The sequence below is a fragment of the Notothenia rossii genome (genome assembly GCF_949606895.1).
Source record: "Notothenia rossii genome assembly, chromosome: 5".
NCBI classification, from domain to species: Eukaryota; Metazoa; Chordata; class Actinopteri; order Perciformes; family Nototheniidae; genus Notothenia; species Notothenia rossii.
In genome coordinates this window covers 51087796-51112135 of record NC_136903.1, presented here as the reverse complement: position 1 = coordinate 51112135, position 24340 = coordinate 51087796, and the positions used below count along the sequence as shown (strand labels likewise).

General features: G+C 42.4%; 3 protein-coding genes and 1 long non-coding RNA gene across 11 annotated transcripts in view; 2 read left to right on the top strand and 2 right to left on the bottom strand.

The window, feature by feature from the left end:
* LOC307039104 overlaps window positions 1-24340 on the top strand; it is a 514347-nt gene that overhangs the window by 296839 nt on the left and 193168 nt on the right. The window lies entirely within an intron of this gene.
* On the top strand, window positions 463-13644 carry LOC307038732 (uncharacterized protein). Of its 5 annotated transcripts, none has more exons than XM_079680381.1 (17): window positions 463-555; window positions 1085-1448; window positions 1779-1905; window positions 2165-2245; window positions 2476-2683; window positions 2873-3042; window positions 3132-3230; window positions 3540-3718; window positions 3816-3897; window positions 4089-4432; window positions 9470-9587; window positions 9664-9755; window positions 9868-9985; window positions 10319-10430; window positions 10548-10733; window positions 11690-11889; window positions 12058-13644. In XM_079680381.1, the coding sequence occupies exons 2-8, from the start codon at window positions 1347-1349 to the stop codon at window positions 3602-3604; spliced, it is 852 nt and encodes a 283-aa protein (XP_079536507.1). In that variant the 5' UTR covers window positions 463-555; window positions 1085-1346; the 3' UTR covers window positions 3605-3718; window positions 3816-3897; window positions 4089-4432; window positions 9470-9587; window positions 9664-9755; window positions 9868-9985; window positions 10319-10430; window positions 10548-10733; window positions 11690-11889; window positions 12058-13644. The 5 variants fall into 5 exon arrangements, with proteins under 5 accessions (XP_079536507.1, XP_079536505.1, XP_079536506.1 ...); XM_079680379.1 differs by having other exon boundaries at window positions 464-555; window positions 3804-3897; window positions 12058-13643; XM_079680380.1 differs by having other exon boundaries at window positions 464-555; window positions 3804-3897; window positions 10548-10739; window positions 12058-13643.
* LOC307038729 (uncharacterized protein) lies at window positions 4470-9476 on the bottom strand. Its single transcript, XM_079680371.1, has 2 exons — window positions 8023-9476; window positions 4470-5237 (listed from the first exon to the last, which is right to left on the bottom strand). The coding sequence occupies exons 1-2, from the start codon at window positions 9088-9090 to the stop codon at window positions 4929-4931; spliced, it is 1377 nt and encodes a 458-aa protein (XP_079536497.1). The 5' UTR covers window positions 9091-9476; the 3' UTR covers window positions 4470-4928.
* Window positions 17064-24315, bottom strand: LOC307039295 (uncharacterized protein). 4 transcript variants are annotated; one of them, XM_079681194.1, is made up of 8 exons: window positions 24178-24315; window positions 23222-23650; window positions 21822-21987; window positions 20248-20517; window positions 19115-19177; window positions 18064-18131; window positions 17915-17932; window positions 17064-17505 (listed from the first exon to the last, which is right to left on the bottom strand). In XM_079681194.1, the coding sequence occupies exons 2-8, from the start codon at window positions 23432-23434 to the stop codon at window positions 17353-17355; spliced, it is 951 nt and encodes a 316-aa protein (XP_079537320.1). In that variant the 5' UTR covers window positions 23435-23650; window positions 24178-24315; the 3' UTR covers window positions 17064-17352. The 4 variants fall into 4 exon arrangements, with proteins under 4 accessions (XP_079537320.1, XP_079537321.1, XP_079537322.1 ...); XM_079681196.1 differs by having other exon boundaries at window positions 17424-17505; window positions 17890-17932; XM_079681195.1 differs by lacking the exon at window positions 17915-17932.

The window sequence follows — 24340 nt, the reverse complement described above, 5'->3', positions numbered from 1 at the left end:
TAAGCTCATACTGTACATAAATAACACTGAATTAATTAATTGTTGAGAGGAAACTAAAGAAATGGCTTCAACAAGAAAGATCACATGTTTAATCCTAACAGGTATTACAAATTAAAATATAAAAGCAGCCCACACAATTACATCACTATGAAAATATTCATATATAATATTAAAAAATACAATGCATGCAGTATTTGTTGTGTTTATCTGTATTTAATGAACAACATGGCTGGGTGCTGGGTGCTGGTTTGTGGTCGTAGCACTCTCTATCTAACCACTCGTTCAGGTGCTTTCTCGAGTGATTGCAACCAACTACCGCACACGTAGTTCCCGAACCACTTTTCTTCATGTTGTAATTGTTATATCCTCTTTGTCTCTGCGATATCAGTGCTTTGTCGGCACAACGGAGCTAGCTAGCAAAACAAACCCAGTCCGCCAAAACGGAAGTGTATTGCATCGAAGGGAGGAGTTCAGGATGTAGAGCGGAAACGGCTCAATAACTTGTGTATTGGGCAAAGACGCTGCCACCGGCTTTGCGATCCATCCTCTGACAAAGTAAGTTGGGTCACTAAAGTCTGATACATGTTTTGCTTAGATTTAATAATTGGGGATTTTTTTAAAGCCTTTACTCGCATGGTTCATCATACTGAACTGTTCTAAGTCTGAGAAATGCTTTCGCCATAATCCGCAAAGCAACATTAATGTGAAATTATTCTTGCGGGCGGCTAGCTAGCTAGCTCACGTTCAACATAAGCTTAAACTAGTTTAGCTACATTTATATCAGCTCATAAGTGGTGTGTGAAAAATATTTGTCTTAATTACGGCTACATACGTCGGTGTTAAAGTGTGAGTTATACGTTATCTTAATCGCTTTTGTTTTAGACATGACAGTACTAACGCTGGCCAACATTTTAATATATGTTTGGGGGGGGGAGGGGCATAGTCCACGTCCATGTGCTTATTACGCGTATGAAACAGGAAACACGTAAATGAACTCAGTCTGTCTAAAGTAGTTAAACCGTCACAATGTGCATTTAAAAAAGCTAGTTTCACTACATAATTCACTTTTTCTGTTCTCCTGCAGCTCCCGTACCCACACCACAAACCCATACACTGATCTACACCATCATAAAACCAACGGCACTTTTAAGAGCCAAACTCAACCTATCTCTCTGTCTATCTACCTACCTTTCTTATAGTTATTGTCTCTATCTTTTTCTATCATTCATTATCTATTTCTTCATCTATCCATCTCAATCTTACAATCTGTCTCTCTATCTCTGTTTGTCTCATACAGCAGCTGTTGCATATCTGTTGTGGCTGGCTGGCTGGCTGGCTGTGTTGCAATGGCAACAAAACACAACCCAGACCCCAATAATCCCACATCCAAAGAAGGGAAACGCATGGCTCTTGAGCTGAAGCATGACCACATGCTAGCTGAAGCTAAGGTTGGTGTTTTAACCCATATGACCTCATTCATTTCCCACTTGAATTTGGCACTATCTGTTATCCAAAAAAAGCTGAACAGGCCAAGAGTAACTGGATTTTGGATCAATGTATAGGGCCTTTGCAAAACGGTTCATCATTACAACATGGGGGGCAGAGGCTTACTAAATAAAGCTTGTTCAACTTGTTTTACTTCATTAGTTGTATATGGTAGGAAAAACTTGAAGCAAACATTTTCTTCAAGTGAATGAATTTACTTTTATTTGTCCACTGTCATATGGTATCAGTTTATCAGCAACATCAACCTTACATGAGTTGTTACTTGGTCACAGAAAGCAGCTGAGGAGAGGAAACGGGCACGCTCTGTAGGAGACACTTTACAGTCCCCTAAAAGGGGCTGTGTAGGACCTGGCAAACCGAGAGGGAGGCGTGGAGGGCGAAGCCAAGGCTCAGCTACAGGTTGAAATCCCAATTATTTTACATTTTTATGAATTTACTAAGTAAATGGTTGGAAAATCGAATTAAAACACAGTAATTGCTTGTTGAGGGTCTCCAATAATTCCAATATATAAACGCATAGTGACACTACAGTCGGAGACATTCCCACTGTGGTGTCATAAGAACTATGCTTTATTTAATTTCACAAGCTTTTAAACAATAGGTAGATAATACAAATCATCATTTATCTGTTGTTAACCCTCTGTGTGATGTTTTACAGTCACATCCCCCCCGACTGAGGGCTTCCAGTCTTCCAGTGTGGAGGTTCTGCGTACTGAACCTTCAGCACAACACGAATTTGGTAAATCACAAAAATGGCTTTAAGTTTAAAACTAAAATCAATTTTTAAATAAATTGTGTTAGTGAGAGAAAATAACCTTATACACAACTGAAAGTTCAGGACTCGAACGAGGAGTGTAATTCAGTAAAGATATTGGCCAGTTCCATACTGAGCAAAGAAATGATCCTTGATTTTTAGTGTTCATCTTAAATATAGTCATTTACAGTTAAAGTTTCCCATTCTGTTCACAGAAAAGAATATGGAGAGACTCTCTGAGATTCTTTCCTCATGTCCTCCTCCTGAGCCTCAAAAAAGCTCTGCCTCATCCTGGTCTTTTCGGCAGCAGAAAGCCTCAGAGCGCTGGAAAGAAGCGAGACCACACCACCTACAATCCCTTCTAGAAAAAGAGGCTGTTGGTCATCCCCTGTGTGGCCTCTGCCACGAGCCGGCTGTTATTAGGTGAGATAACATTTACCTTTATTTAAATTACTTTACCTAATTGTAATTCTTCAGTATTAATGCTCAGTGCCCTGCTATTTAACATGCATGACTTTTGAGATTTGTTAGAAAACTGGTTACCTACAGAAAACCCGCATGAAAATGAAAGTAATTCTAGGATATTAGAATAATTTTGTATTTCCTCCCCAGGTGTAGAGAGTGTCTCCCAGAGGAGTGGTTCTGTGGAGACTGTGATGTACTTCATCACAAGAACCAGCCACTCCACAACAGGGACAGTTTAATGAATGTTTTTTTTAAACCAATTAGTCCAACAACGTGTGTTGTTAGAGTGGAAGGTGGATATGACACCCATGACCAAGGTATGCTCTCTCAAACTTGCATTTTGATGTTCACATGTCTCTTCGGCAGCAGATAATGGTAATTAGTGCTTTTCTTTTTTTTTTGCCAGCTTGCATATTGCCAACTGTGAAGGCACCCAACTGCTCCTGTAAAGGCACAAACTTCACTGTGGTACCAGGCAAACCAGTGATTTTAATTACCATCAATGGTAAACAAATATATATATATATATATATATATATATATATATTTGGATTTCTATTGAATTGTTGTTTACTGTTGTGGGCTGAGGCATTGTGCTTCCACTTGGAGTAAAAACTTCATGTAATATCTGTTAATCTTTGACTATTTGGAGATGGAACTGTTGTAAAATGTGTCATAATTATGTTTATTTACTTGTTCCAAGGGCGTTATGACTTGCATCTGCCACTATATGTCTGTCAAACTTACCATATTATACATTATAACATTTCCGTAAATAGACAAAATCACAGCAATATATGTAATTATCTTCCAGTCTGGACCTGTCAACGGAGATGCACTGCAGCGCAGCTTTCTGGAGTTCTCCTATGCCTCGTATGAGGAAGACCAGCTCTGCTGTGGTGCTCCTTTCATCTGCCCTGCCTGCACGCCGGAGATGTTGGCTGTTTCTGCCGATGGAAACAGGAAGCTGTATCGCTTTCGGCGAAGTGGAAGGTGCTGTTTTTCCAATGTTGTTATTTAACTTTTTTGATTACTGTTTATATTTCATGGATATATTTGCTAATCTTTTTTTCCTCAGTTCTGATGGCAGCGCCTTTTTTAATGGGCTCTTTGTAGCAGAAGACAGCGCGGTGGCTGCATTTGTCGACAAAATACAGAGATCACTGAAAAATGCAAGTTTTTATTCGTCATTTTACCTTATAGGTATATCACAAAAATAGCCATGTATATCCGACCCTGACTTTCTTCAAATTCAGCTACTTCTCCTTACCATCTACTCCGAAATCAGATAATTAGAACAAATGGTGTAGATCGTGATTCCATTGCTTTTAACTGATTTGTCATGATGTAATGTGTGTCTTAGACCCAGGGAAGAGGCACAAGTGGGGACTCCCAGTGGACAGCAGCGAGAGAGACGTCAAGGAAGGCTTCGAAGCTGGATGAAGAAGGGATGGAGGTGGCTGTATGTCGCCATGGGTTTCTTTTGAAGGCCTTAAATATGTACAGGGGGAGATATTCGCCTACCCCCTGTATCTTCAAAAGGAACTCATGCCAGCCAAAGCCAAGTTCTTCGCCATGGATGTGGCTTGCAAGTACTGGCCGTACATGGAGAAAGCTGCAAGTGTCCTTCCTGCTCTCCAGGAGCTGACCACCATGAAGCCATTCCTCAGTGTAATGCATGCTCGAGCCCATGCTACCAAATGCGAGGTATGTGAAATATTTTTGTATCACGTACATTTATATATTTTTTATATTTATAATACTGAAGTAGTAAATATCTAAGTTATACTGTTTAGTATTGTGAGCCTCTCCGCTCACACAGGGTTCAAACAGGGACGGAAAGAGCAGGTTGGTTGACCACAGGCGTTTATTATCTCCAAACAACAATATGCGCGGGTCTCAAACGTTGCCCGGGTGGGAAACTTCACAGGTCCTTTGGCGACCTTCCAGGATCCCGCCTACTGCATAACAGAATAGAACCAGGTTACGACATGCTTTTCTTCCCGCACTGATTACCTGATTCCGATCAGCTGTCTGGCCTCCGGCCGAGCCACTCCCTTCACTCCAGCAGCCAGCGCCCAAACCACACCCCGCTGCCACATACCCCCACCGCCCGACTCAGGCCGGGATCCCGCCGGCCGCAAGCTGACTCTCCTCCCCCCCCTCCGCCGAGCGAGAGAGGAAATCAGCCACGACCATCCGGTTACCCGGCCTGTGGATCACCTTGAAGTTGAAAGGCTGTAACGCCAGATACCACCGAGTGATCCGAGCGTTGGCATCCTTCATGCGGTGGAGCCACTGGAGCGGGGCATGGTCCAACCAGAGGGTGAAAGGGCGCCCCAGGAGGTAGTACCGCAGGGCGCCGACCGCCCACCGTATGGTACTCCTTTTCCACCGTACTGTAGTTCACCTCCCTCTGGGCGAGCTTACGGCTAATGTACAGTACGGGGCGGTCGACCCCCTCTACGTGCTGGGACAAAACGGCCCCCACCCCACTGTTCGAGGCGTCGGTCTGCAACACAAAAGGGAGAGAGAAGTCAGGAGAATACAGAAGCGGCTTACCACAGAGGGCTTTTTTAACCCTCTTAAACGCCAGCTGACACCGCTCCGTCCACTGGACCGGATCTGAAGCACCCTTTCGGGTCAGGTCGGTCAGGGGACTGGTCAGCTCCGAAAAGGACGGGATGAACCGCCTGTAGTAGCCGGCCAGCCCCATGAACCTCCTGACCTCTTTTTTCGTCTTGGGCGCCAGACAGGCTGAAATGGCGGTTGTTTTCTCTATCTGTGGCCGCACCTGCCCGCCGCCCAAGTGGTACCCCAGATACCGTACCTCCCTCCGTCCAACCGCACACTTCTTCGGGTTGGCCGTGAGCCCCGCCTGCCTCAGGGACTCGAGCACCGCCCCCACCTGCTGCATATGCTGCTCCCATGTCTCACTGTGAATGATGACATCATCCAAGTAAGCAGCAGCAGATGCAGAGTGGGGACGCAGCACCCGGTCCATGAGCCGCTGGAAGGTGGCTGGAGCTCCGAACAACCCGAAAGGAAGTGTGATGAATTGGTATAAACCATACGGAGTGGAGAAGGACGTTTTTTCCTTAGACTCTGGAGAAAGGGGAATCTGCCAATAGCCTTTGGTTAAATCCAGCGTCGTGTAAAAGCGAGCAGTGCCTAGCCGATCCAGGAGTTCGTCGACCCGGGGCATTGGATAAGCATCAAATTTGGACACCTCGTTCACCCTGGGGTAGTCCACACAGAACCGGATTGACCCGTCGGACTTACGTACCAGCACGACGGGGCAACACCAGTCACTGGTGGACTCTTCTATCACTCCCATCTCTAGCATAGCCTGAAGCTCCGCCTCAACAATTTTCCTCCTGTGTTCAGGCAGCCGATAGGGCCGTGAACGAATGGCCACGCCCGGGGGCGTTTCTATGCGGTGGTGTATGAGAGAGGTGCGCCCTGGCAGCGTAGAGAACACGTCGGCAAACTGCCTTTGCAACGAAGCAACGTCTGCTCTCTGGCCCGGTGAGAGATTGTCGCCACAACAGACCGGGGCTACTTTGTTGCTTTTAATGACCTCCGGTCCCAACTCATCTCTCTCAATCACCGTGGTGGCCAGAGAAACCGACGCCACCTCCCTCCATGCTTTCAGGAGGTTAAGGTAGTACATCTGTGTTGCTCCCCCCCTGTCAGAACGTACCACCTCATAATCTACGTCCCCCACTCGTCGTGTGACCACGAAGGGTCCTTGCCACTTGGCGAGTAGTTTAGAGCTAGAGGATGGGAGTAATACAAGCACTTTATCTCCCGGTGAAAATTGTCTCAGTTTTTACCCTCTGTTGTACAGGCGCTGCTGACGTTCCTGAGCCTGGAGCAAATTCTCCCGTGATATCTGCCCCAGTGAGTTGAGTTTTGCTCGCAGGTCCATAACGTACTGTATTTCGTTCTCACTGGTGCTTGGACCCTCCTCCCAGTTTTCCTTAACTAGGTCCAAAACACCCCGGGGCTTCCTACCAAATAACAGCTCAAAGGGAGAAAATCCCGTGGAGGACTGGGGCACCTCCCGCACTGCAAACAACAGAGGATCTAGCCATTTATCCCAATTACGGCTATCTTCTTGAACGAACTTACGAACCATGTTCTTTAGTGTTTTGTTAAACCGTTCCACCAGGCCGTCGGTCTGCGGATGGTAAACACTAGTCCGTATTGAATGGACGCCCAATAGTTCATACAGCTCGCGTAGTGTGCGTGACATAAACTGTGTGCCCTGGTCAGTCACGATCTCTTTCGGGATCCCGACTCGGGAGATAATGTGAAACAGTGCCTGCGCGACGCTCTTTGCAGAGATATTACGCAGCGGCACTGCCTCGGGATATCGCGTTGCATAATCCACTAGGACTAGTACAAAGTGATATTCCCGTGGACTCCGGTCTAATGGCCCGATGAGGTCCATTCCAACTCTCTCAAAAGGCACCTCAATCAATGGTAACGGGCGCAAAGGCGCTCTGGGGATGGCCGGCGGGTTAACCAGCTGACATTCACGGCAAGATGCACACCACCGCTTCACATCTGCGCGAATGCCCGGCCAATAAAATCGGGCCATTATCCGGTGTAGTGATTTGTCGTACCCTAGGTGACCTGACATGGGGTTATAATGAGCCGCCTGGAAAACCATTTCCCGACGGCTTTTTGGCACCAACAACTGGGTATTTATCTCTCCTGTCTTTGTGTCACGGCTTACACGATACAGCCTGTCCCTAACCACCGTAAAGTGTGGGTGAGTGAGTGCTGCGTTTGGGTGTAGCTGGGAGCCATCAATACTCACCACCTGGCCGAAGGCGTGCTGAAGGGTCTCGTCCCTCGACTGTTCGAGGGGGAAATCTTCCACGGGAAACACCGGCGGGTCCAGAGGGACCTCCGCGGCCCCCTCCGTGTCCGTTTCCCCCTCGACGTCGTCAGCCGCCTCCGACTCTCCACTAAACACAGCACACAACTCACATTTCCCTGCCGTCCGTGAACGCACCCCCATAGCCCCCGCTAGCTTAGCAAACCCCGGCCAATTCGTTCCCAAAATCAGAGGGTGCGTAAGGCGAGTGCTAACTCCAGCCCTGACTCTATGCTTTTTTCCCTCATAAGAAATTTCCAGCGTCACCTCCGGGTACTGGTGAATATCCCCTCACCTTCACCCACGATGCTTCAATCAATGCCCCAGGCCGAACCAGGTGCTGATGGATCATCGTCTGATTACAGCCCGTGTCCATCAGAGCCTGATGTGTACCCCCCTGTATACATACCGGTATACGGTACGTCCCTTCCAAATCGGGGGCGGCAACTGGCGGTCCTGCAACCCGAACCAGCTGTCCGACCTCCATGAGAGGACACTCCCGTCGGAAGTGGCCGGGCTGCCCGCACCGCCAGCAATCCTGCTCTGACGTCTGAGGAGCCCCCCGTGGTGCTGGACGACCAGAAGCGTAGGCCGGACCCTGGGGAGAGATAAAAACAGGAGGGTAAGGTAGAGCTAGGGGGGAAAGTGTCGGGGCTGCGGGGTTGGGGCCGTGTGATGGTGGGGAGGGAAGGGCAGCTGCTCCAGGAAACCTCCTCCTCGGGGCTGGGACGGGTCTGCCCGCTGAGACGGCTGGTGGACAGGGCTCCTCTTTCATGCTCCGCCGGGGAAGCGAGAGGTGGTCCTCCGCAAGGACGACGGCTGCTTCCAGGTTGGCGGGGCGATGGCACTGGACCCAATTCGCCGTCGAAGATGGCAGGCCGGTGATTAACTGCTCCAGCGCCACCTGCCCGACGACTTCCTCAGCGGAGCGCACCCCCGGCTGGAGCCAGCGGCTCGCTGCATCCAGGAGCCGCTGCGCGTAGGAGAAGGGCCGGTCAGCGTCCTCGAAGGGGAGGGCCCGGAACCGGCGGCGATGTCCCTCTGGCGTGCTGCCAAGCCGGTCCAGGATGGCCTTTCTCAGATGCCGGTACACATGCCGAGAGGCTGCTGGCAGGCTGTGGGCGGCTAGCTGCGCACTCCCAGATAGCAGAGGCAATAGCCGCGCTGCCCACTCCTCCTCCAGCCACCCGCACGCCGCCGCTGTGCCCTCAAAGATGTCCAGGTATGCCTCCGGATCATCCTCTGCCGTCAATTTCTGGAGGGCAATTGAAGGCGGTCGGGCCGGGTTGGTAGCGAGATCGGCCTCCCGAGCGGCCAGACGCTGCAGCAGCTCCCGTAGGAGAGCCCGGTCCTCGCGCTGGCTCGAGGCAATCCCGAGCAGAGCCTCGCTCTGCTGTCGCTGTAGTGCTGTGGTGGTCTCCTGCAGGTGAGCGAGACGTTGGAGGGCCTGACCCAGCGGGGTTTCTCCTTCCGACATCAGGTCCCTGTTCAGGCGCCACTGTGAGCCTCTCCGCTCACACAGGGTTCAAACAGGGACGGAAAGAGCAGGTTGGTCGACCACAGGCGTTTATTATCTCCAAACAACAATATGCGCGGGTCTCAAACGTTGCCCGGGTGGGAAACTTCACAGGTCCTTTGGCGACCTTCCAGGATCCCGCCTACTGCATAACAGAACAGAACCGGGTTACGACATGCTTTTCTTCCCGCACTGATTACCTGATTCCGATCAGCTGTCTGGCCTCCGGCCGAGCCACTCCCTTCACTCCAGCAGCCAGCGCCCAAACCACACCCCGCTGCCACAGTATAGTAGTATGTAGCCTCTTTGCACAACAATTCCAGCAACCTTTTACCATCAGATTATATGGAGTGGGAAGAACCAGGAGGGAGCAGGGATGACCGCTGGGGAAGAGGTGGAGCAGGTCAAAAGCTACCTGTCCCGTTGTGCCCTGACAACAAAATACATGTCCAAAGCAGGTGAGTGGAAGGTTTTGCCCTATTATTGCATACTTTTTTAGATGACACATCATAACCTCATTATTGCTTTCAAAAGCACGACCGGACATGCTCACAGTGCATGCAATGGGATGGAACAGGAAAAAAGGTGACTCCCTTCATCAGGCACTTTCCACAAGATATGTGAAGGTGAGCCTCCTATTAAAGGTGTTGTTGTGTCCTTTTGTCATTTGCACATGGCTTGTTGTTAATCATAGCAAGTTTTAATCTTGATAAATGTCCATCGTCTACTGTTTATCAGACTAGTAAGAGGCTCCTGGAAGAGACTGCAAGTCTTGAGGAACTCAAGACGGAGCTACATTGTGTCTCAGATGACATGGTGTCGACGTGGATTTCCGACGTGAAGGAATGGGCATCTGGTAAGCACGACGAGATAACACCAGCTACATATCATTGTCCATGACTGTTTGAATTGACAGATTTGATCCTAAAGAGCAGCCAATTTTAAGGCAATAAGGCTGATTTTTCATGCCACGTAATGGGACCCTCACTGGATTTCAGTAGACAGGGACATAATCTTCAAGCAATAGCAAGCCAACTATGTGTCCATGTTTATCTCTGATATGTTCCAGTTTCCATAGTTGTACCATCAATTTGTGTTAAAAGGTGTTAAATATGTTGCACAACTTTTTTTCTCAAAACCGTTACGTGTTGTGTAACAGTACATTTTACTGCCAATATTATTTCTACAGGAACATCAGAAACATCGGGTACTTCTGAAGACATCCTTCAAACTGCAGCAAAGCATTGAGGGGCTTTACCTAAGTGTGAGGCAGCGGAAGAAATCCCTTTACAGACGGAATGGTATAACAATATAATGTTTTAGGTTGCAGATTCAACCTACTGAATTATATATATTTTTTGCACTTGCAAATATAGTTTGTCACATATCCCTATCCCACTACTTCATGTCTTTTTCAGACAGCAGCAAGCTCCGCCATCGACTTCGAAGGAAGCTTGCAGACGACAAAAAGCACCTTAATCAGGAGGTACTGAAGTACAACCAGCTGGTACACGACTCTGCCAGAGGGATAGATGTTGCTGCGGTGGAGCATTCCCTCTCTGGAGGGAGCATCATGTCCGCGCTGTGGCCGTGGGAAGTTCATGGTATGGGTCAGTTTTCAGATATTTCATAATAATTAATTTGAAGTTCTGTTATATGAAGGTATACCTTGCTGAGTTATGCACATATCATGTAGAGTGTTAGAACGTTCACTTAGTTTAAGGTAGGGATGCACCGAATATTCGGCCACCGAAAATTATCGGCCGAAAATGGTTAAAAAGGCCCTTTCAGCCAAAAGGGCTTTAGCACCGACAATATATCACCGAATGTCCGAGAACAGGGTTACGTTGATCATACTCCGCATATTTGTCCGGGTGTTTTGATTTCAAGTGGTGGAGTAACCCCGAAGTGGTGAAAGTCTTTGCAGTTACACCCCCTCGAGAAATGTCAGCTGAACACGTTTTACAAATCGCAATCCGCGCCTCTCACTCTGATAAATTAGAAATATCTCCAAGCGGCAGATATGTTGGCTGTGAGCCAGCCGCGAGCATGGTCGCGTGCCGTGCTTGTCGCCGCGTTTTGATTACCTCATCACAACAACACGTTAGGTTACCAAACTTAAAGGTGCATTTCTTGTGGTTGAAGGCCTGGCAGTCTTTATTTACACTATTTTGTTGTAGGCCTACTGGCCTAGATGTTTATGCAGTTTTAAAGCACCTTGGCTTTGTTCTGAATGCACTTTCTTGTAGTTATCCTACAGAGAAAAGAAAATGCACTTGACTTGGAATTAATGTACTGTGTGCATTCAAAAGTGCTGAATAAATGTTTTATGGACCCATAATAGTGATTATTATTTAAGTTAAGTTTTGCCATAATCATGTCTTTTTCCATAATCAGGTAGCTGAACAACATTGGTAACAAAATATATATATATATATATATATATTTCTATTAATCATTTTCGGCATTCGGTTTTCGGCCAACTGTTTCCTATTTTCGGTATCGGTTTCGGCCAAGAATTACCCATTCGGTGCACCCCTAATATTTTGTGTATTTTCAGATGTAGACAAGGGGAATGGAGGACTTGGGTGCACCCTAAGAAGGAAGCATGCTGAGGCGTTGGAGAGGTTGCAGGTGGTACTGCAGCAGTACAAGACTGCTTTAGGTCCTGATGCTTGTTTCCTTCAACATGAAGAGGAAAGTCAAAGTGGCCTAAGCAGTCCAGACACCAGTGAAGATGAAGAAGGAAACATAATTTAGGTAATTTACTTATGAATTAATGTACAGAATCTTTGTTGATTTAGCCTCAACCTAGACATGTTGCTGTTACTTTTGTATTCATTAATGCTAAACATACATTGTGTATTCAAAAACCTCAAATTTGGTTTCTGACCTGCCCCTCTTTTTTGTTTCTCTGTATTTCCCCAGATTGCTGCTGCTCTCAAGCACGAATATCCGCCAAGACTTGATGTGCTATCAGAAATGTAAATACTTTACTCACTTTATATTTAGAGATTGTATTCATACTCCTCAATGGAAGATCACCCTTGAATATGTTGACCATATGACTTTTCCCTATGCCGCAGCATCAGGCCAAACATTTCACTTGTACACAACTTAAATTGTATTGAAGAAAATGCTCAGCGTCCCTGGAATGCATCCTGAGCAATGAACCATTCACTTTTGATCCTTTTTGAAACACTAGAATGTAAATTCCTAAATCTCCAAGTATATCTTGCTGGTTACCATACAACTTGGTGAGCACATCATTGTCCAAGAGCAGGAGGTCTTTCCCTTTTTTCCCAGAACGGGATGCCTATGCATTATTATTTTCGATCTCTTATAGGATTTACCTGTCATTAACTTTATATGACTGCACCTGTTACACCGCAGGCCAATAACAGCTTTCCTCTAATTGTTCATTTTTGTTTCTTTTGCGTTACTTGCTTTAATTGCTTTGTCAGTTATATTTCCTTTTTGGTCTCCAGCTATTAACCTGATGATTGAAGTACTTCAATCAACATGTACAATGCACAGTCTTTTAGGATGTATAATTAGGAACATTGAGATAAACAACAAATAGTTTATTTGGTGAATCCCCTCATTGTTGTTCTCAAAACCAAATAATACATTGTTATAAATTGTTATATTTGATTTACACATAGAATGTACATGTTTAATATACATAGTTAAATCATAAAAAAATTGTTGTGTTGTATGATTTCTTAATACTGTATGTTATAACCGTTTGCATAACTTGATTTTATGTTCTGTTGTCCATGCTTTTCATGTTAGACTAACCCCAACGCTCTAGAGCAGGGGTGTCAAACTCAAGGCCCGGGGGCCAAATCCGGCCCACGACTTCATTTTCTGTGGCCCAACAAGAGCACTGAAAGAATATAATATGTTTATTATTCGGTTACATGGCGATTTACAGAAGCACGTTGCCCATAAAATACATGTCACACAAGGCATCTCAAATTCTCAGATTTTGATTTTTTTTATGTTTTTTTTTTTTTTCAAATGTCACTTTTCCCCGAAATTTTCAATTATTATTTTTTTTTACTTTTTTTCCAGAATTTGTCTTTTTTTAAAAAATCATTTTGTGACATTCTCACTGAATAGACTTGCAATTACTTGCCCTAGACTTCTGCTTTCAGACGTAGTTAATTTTAAATGTATTACCCTATCAGATAACAATCGAATGCAGAGGCCATCATGTAATATAATACATTATTTTATATATATTAAATATATCTATTTTGATATAGTCTTAAAGTTAAAACCGGCCCTTTGAGTGCAACCACAATTCCTACGTGGCCCGTGATGAAATTGAGTTTGACACCCCTGCTCTAGAGTCAAAACATACACCCTTATGGTGGCCTTTTACTTGTATTGTGGTGAAACACATAAGTAAACCATTGCCAGAGAGGACCATTTTGTTGTTTTAAAAACAATGTTATTGATGTGGTGGGTTGATGAATAAATATAAATTAAGCATACGTCTGTGGTACTTTTTGTTGTTTACATCACACTGCATTATAATGCGTTTGGAAATAAATTCATTTAGAAGTAACAATATGGGTTAGCACTTGAATATTTTTGTAAAGAGATGATCCTCATCCGGAACACTGGTTGTTGGTTTAAGATAAGATATAACTTTATTGATCCCAATTTGGGAAATCTTTGCGTTGCAGCAGCATTAAAACACATGGCATTATACAATACAAATAAAAAGACAAGAAATAAAGAAGAAAATATACATGTTGAATTTACAAATGAGCAATAACAAGTTATGCAAGGTATTATATTGACATAACTATGTGACAGATGGAATATTAAATATTACACTGAATATGTCAAATGTACAGTGAAGAGAGAAACTATGGAGCAGAGAGTTCTCTTCCAGCCAGAGGTGATTTGTTGAACAGCAACACGTTCTCACTCCCAACCCGTCACATGTTGACGGACGGTCAGGGCCCCTCCCCGTCACCGACTCGCATAGAGCTCCCTGAACGTTGGTAATAGACACGTTGGGATCGCGGCGAAATGTTCTCCGCAGATCCATTCTCACAGCGTTTATCAATATTTTTCTTACTCAATATCAAGCCACACTTATTATTTTCACTTCTTTATTTTAATTGAATAATGTAGGACTTTTGTTGCCGTCAGTTATGGGAGAGTAGGGGCTCAGAATACTGAAATCTGTATTGTTTCATCGTTTTTTCCTTCTAATTTTGTATTCTTTTCTAAACCACACACTGTTATTTACTCAACAACACATAAGTATCCTTGTGTGTATTTATTTGTTTGATTAATAAACACAAGTTGGAGTCCGTCAGGACCGAGGGTCGGAGCAGCTCATTTGCTTTAGAGAATTTTACACCCGGAAGTAAGTATTCTCTCCGCTTCGCTTGACAAAACCATCCATGGACAAACCCCGTGATAGTCCTCAAGCTCTGATTGGATGTTTGAGTGTGCGCCGAGGGTTACGCCGAGCGTCGAACAGCACTTTGAAATGGGATGGAACCACGGCAGACTGTCCAAAACTGGATTTGAGCGGGTCCACCCGCTCCCCCACCCCGTCCCCAGAACTACAAATGTAGTAACTGTGTAGTAACTACACACTATTGTGTGTTTCGCAACATGTTCTATGGCACGTCTCTGCTGGGAATTGTAGTTTTAAAAGACGTTTTCATATTTCCAATAATAAGAAGTTGCCAGTATTAAACTGTGTACATCCCTGGAGGTTTAGGGGATAGGAAACACTCACATTTAAAACATATAATTAATAAATGGGGGGAAATTGCTTGTGCCCATAATGGGCAGCATTAATATATATATTAATGCTGCCCATTATGGGCAGCATTAATAAATAATAAAATAATAAATATAAATATAATATAAATATAATATATATAAATAATATATATATAATATAATATAAAGCTCTTCTGACCCCACATGCCAGCTAAGGTCAGAAGAGCTTTATTTAACAGCTCGTCTTATGTCTGTGACCCCTCCTGTTGTAAATTGATAAGCCTGAAACATGCACTTGTCAAGGTTCAGAGGCAAATTTTGCAAATATGGCAGTAGCCATCGATCATCTTAAGATAAGATATACTTTATTGATCCCAAGTTGGAAAAATGTGCGTTACATCAGCATGTGTAACAGTTGTAAATATGCAGTGGTGTTTATTTGTAAATCATTTAGTATAATCACACACATTCTGTGTTTTATATTGAATAATTCTGTGTTCTTTATTTATTGAATGTTCAATACCTGACAAGGTCAGAGATAAACAACTTGGGTCGCAGGTTCCTCAACAGTGCATTACAAGACATCTATCAATATGTGCGTATACCTCCACCACTAAACTGTCATATTCTGCACATTTCTTATACTATCTACATACATCTTATAAGAGTATAATAAATATGTATAATATCAGTTAAAATAAGTGCTTAAACATACAGTAGTTAACATTGCAGGAAAGCAATATATTAGTACTTAGTCAGGCTTAATATTTATACCCCCAAAGCTTTTTTCTTATTCAAAATAAGACCTTAACCTAAAGTATTCTTTAATGTTTAAATAAAGCCTTATTAGTTTGTCTGTCTGTGTCTCTTATTAATATCTAATAATAAAAATAATAAATTTCAATAACGTGCTTTAACCACTAGGTGTCCCTTTCTATCAGCTGTGCACCGTTATGGTGTAAATATACAAATATACCGATTGGATCAAATATAAAAGTCAGCCGAATTAGTATTGATACTGCAAGGAGTTGAGTGAGAACGTGTTGTGTACAGAGTTATTGCAGTGGGCAGGAATGTTTTCCTGTATCGGTTCCTGTGACAGCGGAGCTGCAGCAGTCTGTTGGAGAAGGAGCTCCTGTCTGTCCAGGTGGGGGGGGGGGGGGGGGGGGGAGTTATCTGTCTGTCCATCTGCAGGTGGAGAGGATGTGTGGGGTTACCCATGATGGAACCAGAATAAGTTTTTTTTGGCTTACACGCCTTTCATCGTAGTGGAAAATGTTGTCATATGCAATATGTTTGGATAGTTTCACCATTGAAATGCGTTTGATAACACTAGGTGCTCTAGTGCCAAAGTTGTGGCCCTAAAAAAATATCAACTATTCATTTGTATGGCATCCAGAGCTTCCACATTTTAGGGAATATGTTTTTTGATTTAAAATATCATCAATGTCATAAGCAATGGTTACATCAAAACCCTCCTATTGTATTAGTTTCCCCCCCTTACTTTGGTGTTCGCGGTCAAATTTGACCGGTCCTGTTTTAACTGCTATTACATTAACACAAAAACCATGAATCATCACCAAATTTCATTCATTTCATCAACATTGTATGTTGAGTTGGCACCTCAGCTCAAAACATACAAAGACACAGAAGAATAGAAAGTTAACCCATTGAAATGATATGAGAGCAGTGCTACAAACTATAATTCCCATTAGATACGCGCCCAACAATCGTTACGAAGTACACAGAGCTGACATATTTGTAGTTCTTCCGGCGTGTGTGCGTGGACTCGTTCGACTTGTCTTGCGTTGACGGCCATATAGGCTCCATTCCCTTTCAGAAATCCGTCAATCGGGCTCGATCCGAAACCAAACCCTGTGTTTAAAAAAATATAAAATACAAATTTGCACTTTTGCCTCCTTAGCAACGGCAGTATCGTTTGGGTGGCGATCTGAGTTCGGGTACCTTATCTGTGACGTGACAAAGGATCGCCGTGACAACGTGGTGATGAGATGTGGGTAACTTTCCAGATAAAGACCATCCTGATACTCGAGTTGTGGTTTTCAATAAGTGAAAAAGAAAATTCAAAGTAATCACTACCATTTTAATATCTCAAGTATTTGTCCCCAAAAGCTTTCAAATGTAGTAGCAAAACCAGTGATCCAGATCAGGATCATTTTAATTAGGCCTATAATTAAATGATATAATAATAATACATTTTATTTTTAGAGCGCTTTTCTGAAACCCAAAGACGCTTTATATGCAAGCCTACCTCCAAAGCGTTATACTTCGGAAGTTAAACAAATTAGATAAGGCAGTGGATGGCAAAGTACCAGATTTCACACATGAATATGCTTAAAATAGGTTATGGTGTTCCTATCACTGACAATGAAATCATGTAGTATTTCAACTGTAATTTCCTAAAAAGTCAAATGCATTTTGGTGGAGGTTTTCATCTTATTTCTAATAGAAACATATTAAATATGACTCAAATGGAGCATATAAACAAGAGAACAAACGTGCAAAAACAAAACTGGTGTTCAAATAACAGATTTTATTTTTATGCATTATCCCGGAGAATTCTTCGGCTGCCAGGAATGAGCCCACTCCTTGCCACTGAAAACAGAATGGAATAATGTTAGTTACAGTTACTGGTTTCGTCTTTCCGAAAAGCATAAACCATGTGTGAAGCAAACATCTTATAACTCAATTTATATAAGTAAATGTTTCATTTACCATTTAGAAAAAGTGAACATAGAAATGAAAACAAATGTTCTAACAAACAATAAAAACAAACAAAAACACATACATTAACAACAATGAAGTTAAACAATCATTTGTTCCTACACTACTTCAGCTGCTTCAGAATTACAGCAGTGAAATATATAAGAGGACTGGTGGTAGATTTGGATGTTTTGCATTTGTTAAATATCATGTGTTTGTTCTCCAACATGGGACTACATCAGATGACATGAAGCCAAGTAACTGGAAGATATATACCATACTGGACAGGGCTCCCACTCACCAACATTTCTGCTTTTCCCTATCAAGAGAAGAAAACAAATCTCTAATTTCGGAAAGACCAAACGCATATTAGCTATTTAGCAAACAATTGTGTTGGAAGTTTGTAAATCATAAAGCACACCCTATGCATTACTTTTATTCCCGTCTAACCTTTCTCATTCTTTCTTTTATTACACTCCTGATGGGGAAAGTTTCTAGGCGAGTGTGGTAGGAGCAATCTGTGAACATCAAAGCAGGTTCCACATACAGTATTAGTCATATTAGAAATAAAATAAATACAACTATGAACACTTAAGTAGCAACCAGACTTGCACGATGAAAAGTGACCACACTGTTATCACTGGTCAAAAGTTACTGTATACATCATTGAAATGGAACCAAGCTGCTCTCAATCCTAACATGGGATGCTTGTTTGAATGGCCATACCACTGCTGAGCCTGACATGACCAAAGAAAATACTGCACTGCTGCTTCCTTTAATAATAATAATAATAATCCTTATATTTATTATAGCGCTTTATCAATGACTCAAAGCGCTTTACAAATACACATTACATATACAGATCATACATACATGTAATGGTAATCTACTGTGGACAATACCCACAGGAGCAAGTTCAGGTGAAGTGTCTTGCCAAGGACACAACGGCTTTACAGACGCAGCGGCGGCGGGTTTCACCCCCTTGATCAATGCACTGCGCCACATCGCCCATCTTCACACCTCAAAGTCATCGGGGCGCTTTTACAAGTACACATTGATATTATACTTGTACTGTGGACAATACCCACAGGAGCAAATTCGGGTGAAGTGTCTTGCCCAAGGACACAACGGCCTGAAGCAGTGGGGCGGGAGTGGTTTTCGAACTGGAGTTCCCCAACACCTCCTTGATCTGATGATCAAACGCACAGACCACTGCACCACCCGTCCCTTTACTGCCTAGCACTCTCATCACCACCTTATCAACTATGACTGTATGTATTTTAGTCTAATTAGACAATTAAAGCCCTTTGGATTTTTGGATAATGTATCAGTTATAGTTATAAGTCACAATCTAGCATTGTTAACTCACTGAAGAAGCATCAATCACTGCGTTTACATGCACTTTGCTAAAGTACATGTCGATAGATTTATTAGAATACCAATCAATTCGACTCATGCAAATGTTTATAATCAGTCAAAATACTTAATACTGTTAATATACCTGACTTTTTCTTTTTGCGTCTAGGACCAAGTACTGTGTCCCTCACGGACCCTGTCCTGACAGCTGTGGGTTGAAGAATAAATATTACTATATACATACAGTACACCAAGTTAAGCTTAAACTCAAGTTTCAAAATACATCCCACAAATGCAGCATCACATGATGCAATAGGTGTTAGGTACAGATATTTTTTTGTTATTGCGATTTAATTGAGGTTGATCTATGAAGTCTAGGTGTTTTGTTGTCTTGCCTATATAATTGACTCCATACTTTATGTGTAAGGAATAGTTTGATAAATATTAACATGTTGTGCTGTAACGCTAAATGAATTTAACTTTGATTAAAAAACCTACGTTTATTGCCCGTATGTTCATTATGGGACAGTGTCGTATCTAAATGCAGTTCTTGAGTATAAAGTTTAAATATGCAGCATGACGTTGTTGCATGAGTTGCTTCGAAGTTTACCCCTATGGTCAGGGATTGCTTTAGGTAGACCACAATATTAATGATATCAACCTCTCGTACAATATATGGACATGAGCCAAATCATTTTGATGTAATCGACCTACTGCCCAATGCTACAAGTTAAGACCCTTTCTGTGTGTAAACCAAATCACATAGGAGTTTTATTTTGTGATTTATCAAATGTAAAGTAAGCCTGCTGTTGCTTTGCATTTTTGTGTGAAAAAGGTATAACCATATAGTAACCACATGTCTGTTCAGGAATGAAAGACTCTATTTTTCTAAACGTTTAATATTTATTTATATCCGAGTACCTAAGGATATACACATACCCAAGTATCCCATTTTCCTTTCATATTTATGAAGTTGTAGGTGAAATTGTTATTTAGATTAAGCTATTGTTGTTATTATTATTTACCTATTGGAACAATCATTATTCCCAAAAATGCAAGAAGTGCAATTAGGTGTTTTGAGATATTGTAGAAGCATGACTTGTGAACAAGTTACCTACAATAATCTTTTAGGAAAATATCGGAAAACACTCTTGACTTTTATAAATATAAAAGCTGCAAATCTCAGAGAACAAATGTCACTGTGTGTGCTGTGTGCTCTGCATGTGTGACCATTAAAGAGGGTTTCATCCCTCCGATTCTATCTATCTATTTTATTACCTGGCCCCTCCGTGGTGGTAGCCTGTCTCACATCATCCCGCTGGGGCTGCTCCTCCTGCCCCACCTCTATGATGGTGCACTGCTTCACGGGGGGGGTCTTCAGCACCTCCACCTGCACGGTGCTTGTCTCTGGCACCTGGCTCTCTGTGGTCCCTGCCTCCTGCCAGTTGTTTTCTGGTTCAGATGGGTCACAGGGTGTGAGGTTCAGCGTGACTGTCTCTTCCTCAGGATCTTCCGCAACCCCCTGGCCAGTGGAGTCCTGTGTCCAACCTGTGGAAGTTAAACAAATGTTGGTCTTGGCTTGCTTAAGACAAAGAGGTTAACTCATATATCTAGAAATAAGAAATACAGCGTGCTTAAGGTATGTTTCCAGACAGGGTCAAAAATATACTCGTCATGTCATAGTACTGTGTGCAGTCAAAGTTAATAGCAGAGAAATAGTGGTATTTATCCAGACCACCATTTATGGTTTTGTTTTTGCGATATTATTCTTCCGATTTGTGTCTACATTCCATGTGATGTGACATGTCAATTTGTCGGTAGACAACATATAGACGTGTGCATGTATGTTCCCTTACATTATTTACATCCACACATTTTGTTCAGAATTTATGAGACTGACGCAAATGTGTTTTGCATAAGTGCAATCAAATAAGTAGCAAGTCGCTTTGGATAAAAACATAAATGTAATTTAAAGGGACCTCTGGATGCACTGGATAACTGCTTTTGTTTACAACCAGAGAAACATGAGCTTAATACAGAACTGCCAAACTGAATATGTGGTCAACTGGGATCGTCTTCATGTATTGTGCTCTTACCATTAACCTCAAAATATTTCTCCCTTTTGGGCGTTGATAAAGGAAACCGTTTAGGAACGGTTTGCTAAAAGGAAATTGCTTAATGGCTCAAGCCTAAACATACATTTCAGTCATCAAACCTAACTACCTTGACATTAACAACTTTACAACTTTCAATTTGTATACAATGAATGCGCAAGTGGTAGCACAATACCCCAAAATGGTTTTTCAAATTCACATAAACTTGCCTAACTATTTCCTGATAAATAACAGTTAAATGTCCACAAGTCCCCTCTGCAGAGTAAGCCATGTCTCATTAGGCTACATACTCAGTGTTTAAAAATGTATTTATTGTATGTAGTTTGCTAAAATAATAAACAGTCAAACGTTGTCCATAACCCTAAATATTTTGCAATTACTTTCAACTTTTGTAATACTTTGCAGCTAAAGATAGTGACAGTTAACAGGTAGAAAGGATGTGTGTTAGTTGTCTCACAAAAATATAGTTTGCCAAACCCAAATAAATGGCTCGAATGACTGCTTTCTGGCTGTATCAAAGGATAAATACTGGATCAAGTTGTTGTCCCACAAGATTTGGATGGATTGAAAACAGTCGCTGTAAGTTGTTGTTAACTTAACTGACTTTATTAAATGAGTTGATCCAAACTCATTCCATATAACTGTGTTGGTTATAAGGAAATGTTAAGCTCTCCATTGATACAAACATTTTGTGTACACAATACTGTGAACTGTGAAGATATAGTGCAAGCATCTCACCTTCACAAAGGTACTCATAAAAAGTGCCTATCTTGTCAAGGCAATCCTGGGCATAGGCGGTCAGTGTGCAGCGAGGGGTTAGGATTTCACATTTGACGTCCTTCTTCCTGGTCTCCTTGCCAAGAAGCAGCACTGGTTTAAAGCCAATGGCATGGAGTTTCTCAAGCTGTAATGACAAAATAATATATTTACTGTTTAAAGAAATGGAAAGGAAACAACAACTATATAACTACAACTATAACATGACTGATGACATCATCTAGTTGTATGTCATTCATAAACCTAGATGCTGAGTTAAACTTTTGCAGAATCATGTATTTACCAGGAACGGGTTACACAGTAGAAGCAGAAAATATTTTATAGACAAACACAAAATACAAATAAATCAGTATCCTGAGTCCCAGTTCAAACTCTGATAATCTTAAAGTTAAAGTACAATAAGATACAAATGTGTGACCACTCAACAATTAACACTTAACACTTACAATGACTATTGCATTATTAAAAATGGAACACAATCCAAGCATAGCTTGACACTGTTGAAATTGAAATTGCGTACTACGATGTAAAACGTTCCCGTATGTTGTGGCTGCAGTCGTAAGAGTAATATAGAGTGGTAACATACAATTATGTAGTCTTATTAAAGGTGGGGTAGGTAAGTTTGAAAAACCGGCTCGAGATACAGTTTTTGTGATATTCCATGGAATGCTCTTAACATCCCGATAGCAATGAATATCTTAAATACTTTGACAAAAAATCCATAAAAAAATGTCATCTGTGGAAGCCGTAATACTGTAAAAAGCACGACCAATCATCTGAGCCGGCCCGGCTAAAGTAACTGGATGGCCTACCTGCCTGTCAGCCTTCCATCTGTGCACAAACTTATCTCGTGCCCTCATTGGTCATGTGCGCGTTCGTGTGTGTTGGAGGAGGGGCTCTATAAGGAAGTGGCAGATTTTCTCCGGTTGCGTATTTTCAAATTCGAGCGATCTCGAGCCGGTTTGTCAAACTTATATACCCTACAAGGTCTAAAAGTGTGTACATAAGCAAGAATGGAACACAACATGGAAGTGAAGGAAGTGCTCTGTTTATTTAAATGTGTAGTTAAATTAAAATAGTGTCCCTTGGCTGTGAAAGTTAAGATAAGAGTAGTTTTAAAATTGAAAGAAAAGAGAATATTAAATAATACCTTTGCAATAATATCTATATTTGAAGTTGATATCAAAGTGTATATTGGTTAATAAGATACAAACATCATTAAGAAATAAATGTATATAAAAACAACATTCAACTTGATCCTGGCCCAATATATTGGCAAACAGTCAGGGTCCGTCTGTGTCAGTTCTTTGGTGTCAGCTTGGTGTGTCCGGGCCTTAACATACAGTAAAAAGTGTACATACCAAGACAATGGCTTCATCCTTGATGGAAGCAATGTTGTGGTTCTTCTTCCGCCCTGACACCCAACCCCCTTGCTTCTCATCAAACCTCTTGAGCTTCTTCTCAAGGCGCAGCTTTTTTGGCTGCTCCTTAAGGCAATGTCCACAGATCTTCTGTGCACAAAATAAAATGTTCTGACAGAAGGGACATGTCTTTTTTGTAGACCCACCTGGCATGATTAACACGGGATTACAAACAAACAGACAGACTGACAAACACAGGAAAGTAGAGAAGTACACAGCATAGATAGAAGGGTGAATAAAGAAATAGATGATAGATATAAGAGAGCTAGATAGGGAGATAGGGAGATAGGTTGAGTTTGGCTCTTAAAAGTGCCGTTGGTTTTATGATGGTGTAGATCAGTGTATGGGTTTGTGGTGTGGGTACAGGAGCTGCAGGAGAGAACAGAAAAAGTGAATTATGTAGTGAAACTAGCTTTTTTAAATGCACATTGTGACGGTTTAACTACTTTAGACAGACTGAGTTCATTTACGTGTTTCCTGTTTCATACGCGTAACAAGCACATGGACTATGCCCCTCCCCCCCAAACATATATTAAAATGTCGGCCAGCGTTAGTACTGTCATGTGTAAAACAAAAGCGATTAAGATAACGTATAACTCACACTTTAACACCGACATATGTAGCCGTAATTAAGACAAATATTGTTCACACACCACTTATGAGCTGATATAAATGTAGCTAAACTAGTTTAAGCTTATGCTGAACGTGAGCTAGCTAGCTAGCCGCCCGCAAGAATAATTTCACATTAATGTTGCTTTGCGGATTATGGCGAAAGCATTTCTCAGACTTAGAACAGTTCAGTATGTATGATGAACCATGCGATTAAAGGCTTAAAAAAAAGCCCCAATTATTAAATCTAAGCAAAACATGTATCAGACTTTAGTGACCCAACTTACTTTGTCAGAGGATGGATCGCAATGCCGGTGGCAGCGTCTTTGGCCAATAGGTGGTGCTCTGAATGATGTAATTTCCTGTACCGATTATACAATAAAATAAAAATACATTTCCTATATTTTGACACGATAACTCTTTAATAACCTAAGTAGCCTACGGACAAAA

Excerpts from the sequence above, each read along its gene's own strand:
- LOC307038729 (XM_079680371.1), bottom strand. The coding sequence starts at position 9,090 with ATGTCGGAAGGAGAAACCCCGCTGGGTCAGGCCCTCCAACGTCTCGCT. Across the intron at positions 5,238-8,022 it reads AAGGGACGTACCGTATACCG|ACCGACGCCTCGAACAGTGG; the intron begins GTATGTATACAG and ends TTTGTGTTGCAG.
- LOC307038732 (XM_079680381.1), top strand. The coding sequence starts at position 1,347 with ATGGCAACAAAACACAACCCAGACCCCAATAATCCCACATCCAAAGAA. Across the intron at positions 1,906-2,164 it reads AAGCCAAGGCTCAGCTACAG|TCACATCCCCCCCGACTGAG; the intron begins GTTGAAATCCCA and ends GATGTTTTACAG. Across the intron at positions 3,043-3,131 it reads ATATGACACCCATGACCAAG|CTTGCATATTGCCAACTGTG; the intron begins GTATGCTCTCTC and ends TTTTTTTGCCAG.
- LOC307039295 (XM_079681194.1), bottom strand. The coding sequence starts at position 23,434 with ATGCCAGGTGGGTCTACAAAAAAGACATGTCCCTTCTGTCAGAACATT. Across the intron at positions 20,518-21,821 it reads TTATGAGTACCTTTGTGAAG|GTTGGACACAGGACTCCACT; the intron begins GTGAGATGCTTG and ends TAACTTCCACAG. Across the intron at positions 19,178-20,247 it reads TACCACCACGGAGGGGCCAG|CTGTCAGGACAGGGTCCGTG; the intron begins GTAATAAAATAG and ends TTCAACCCACAG.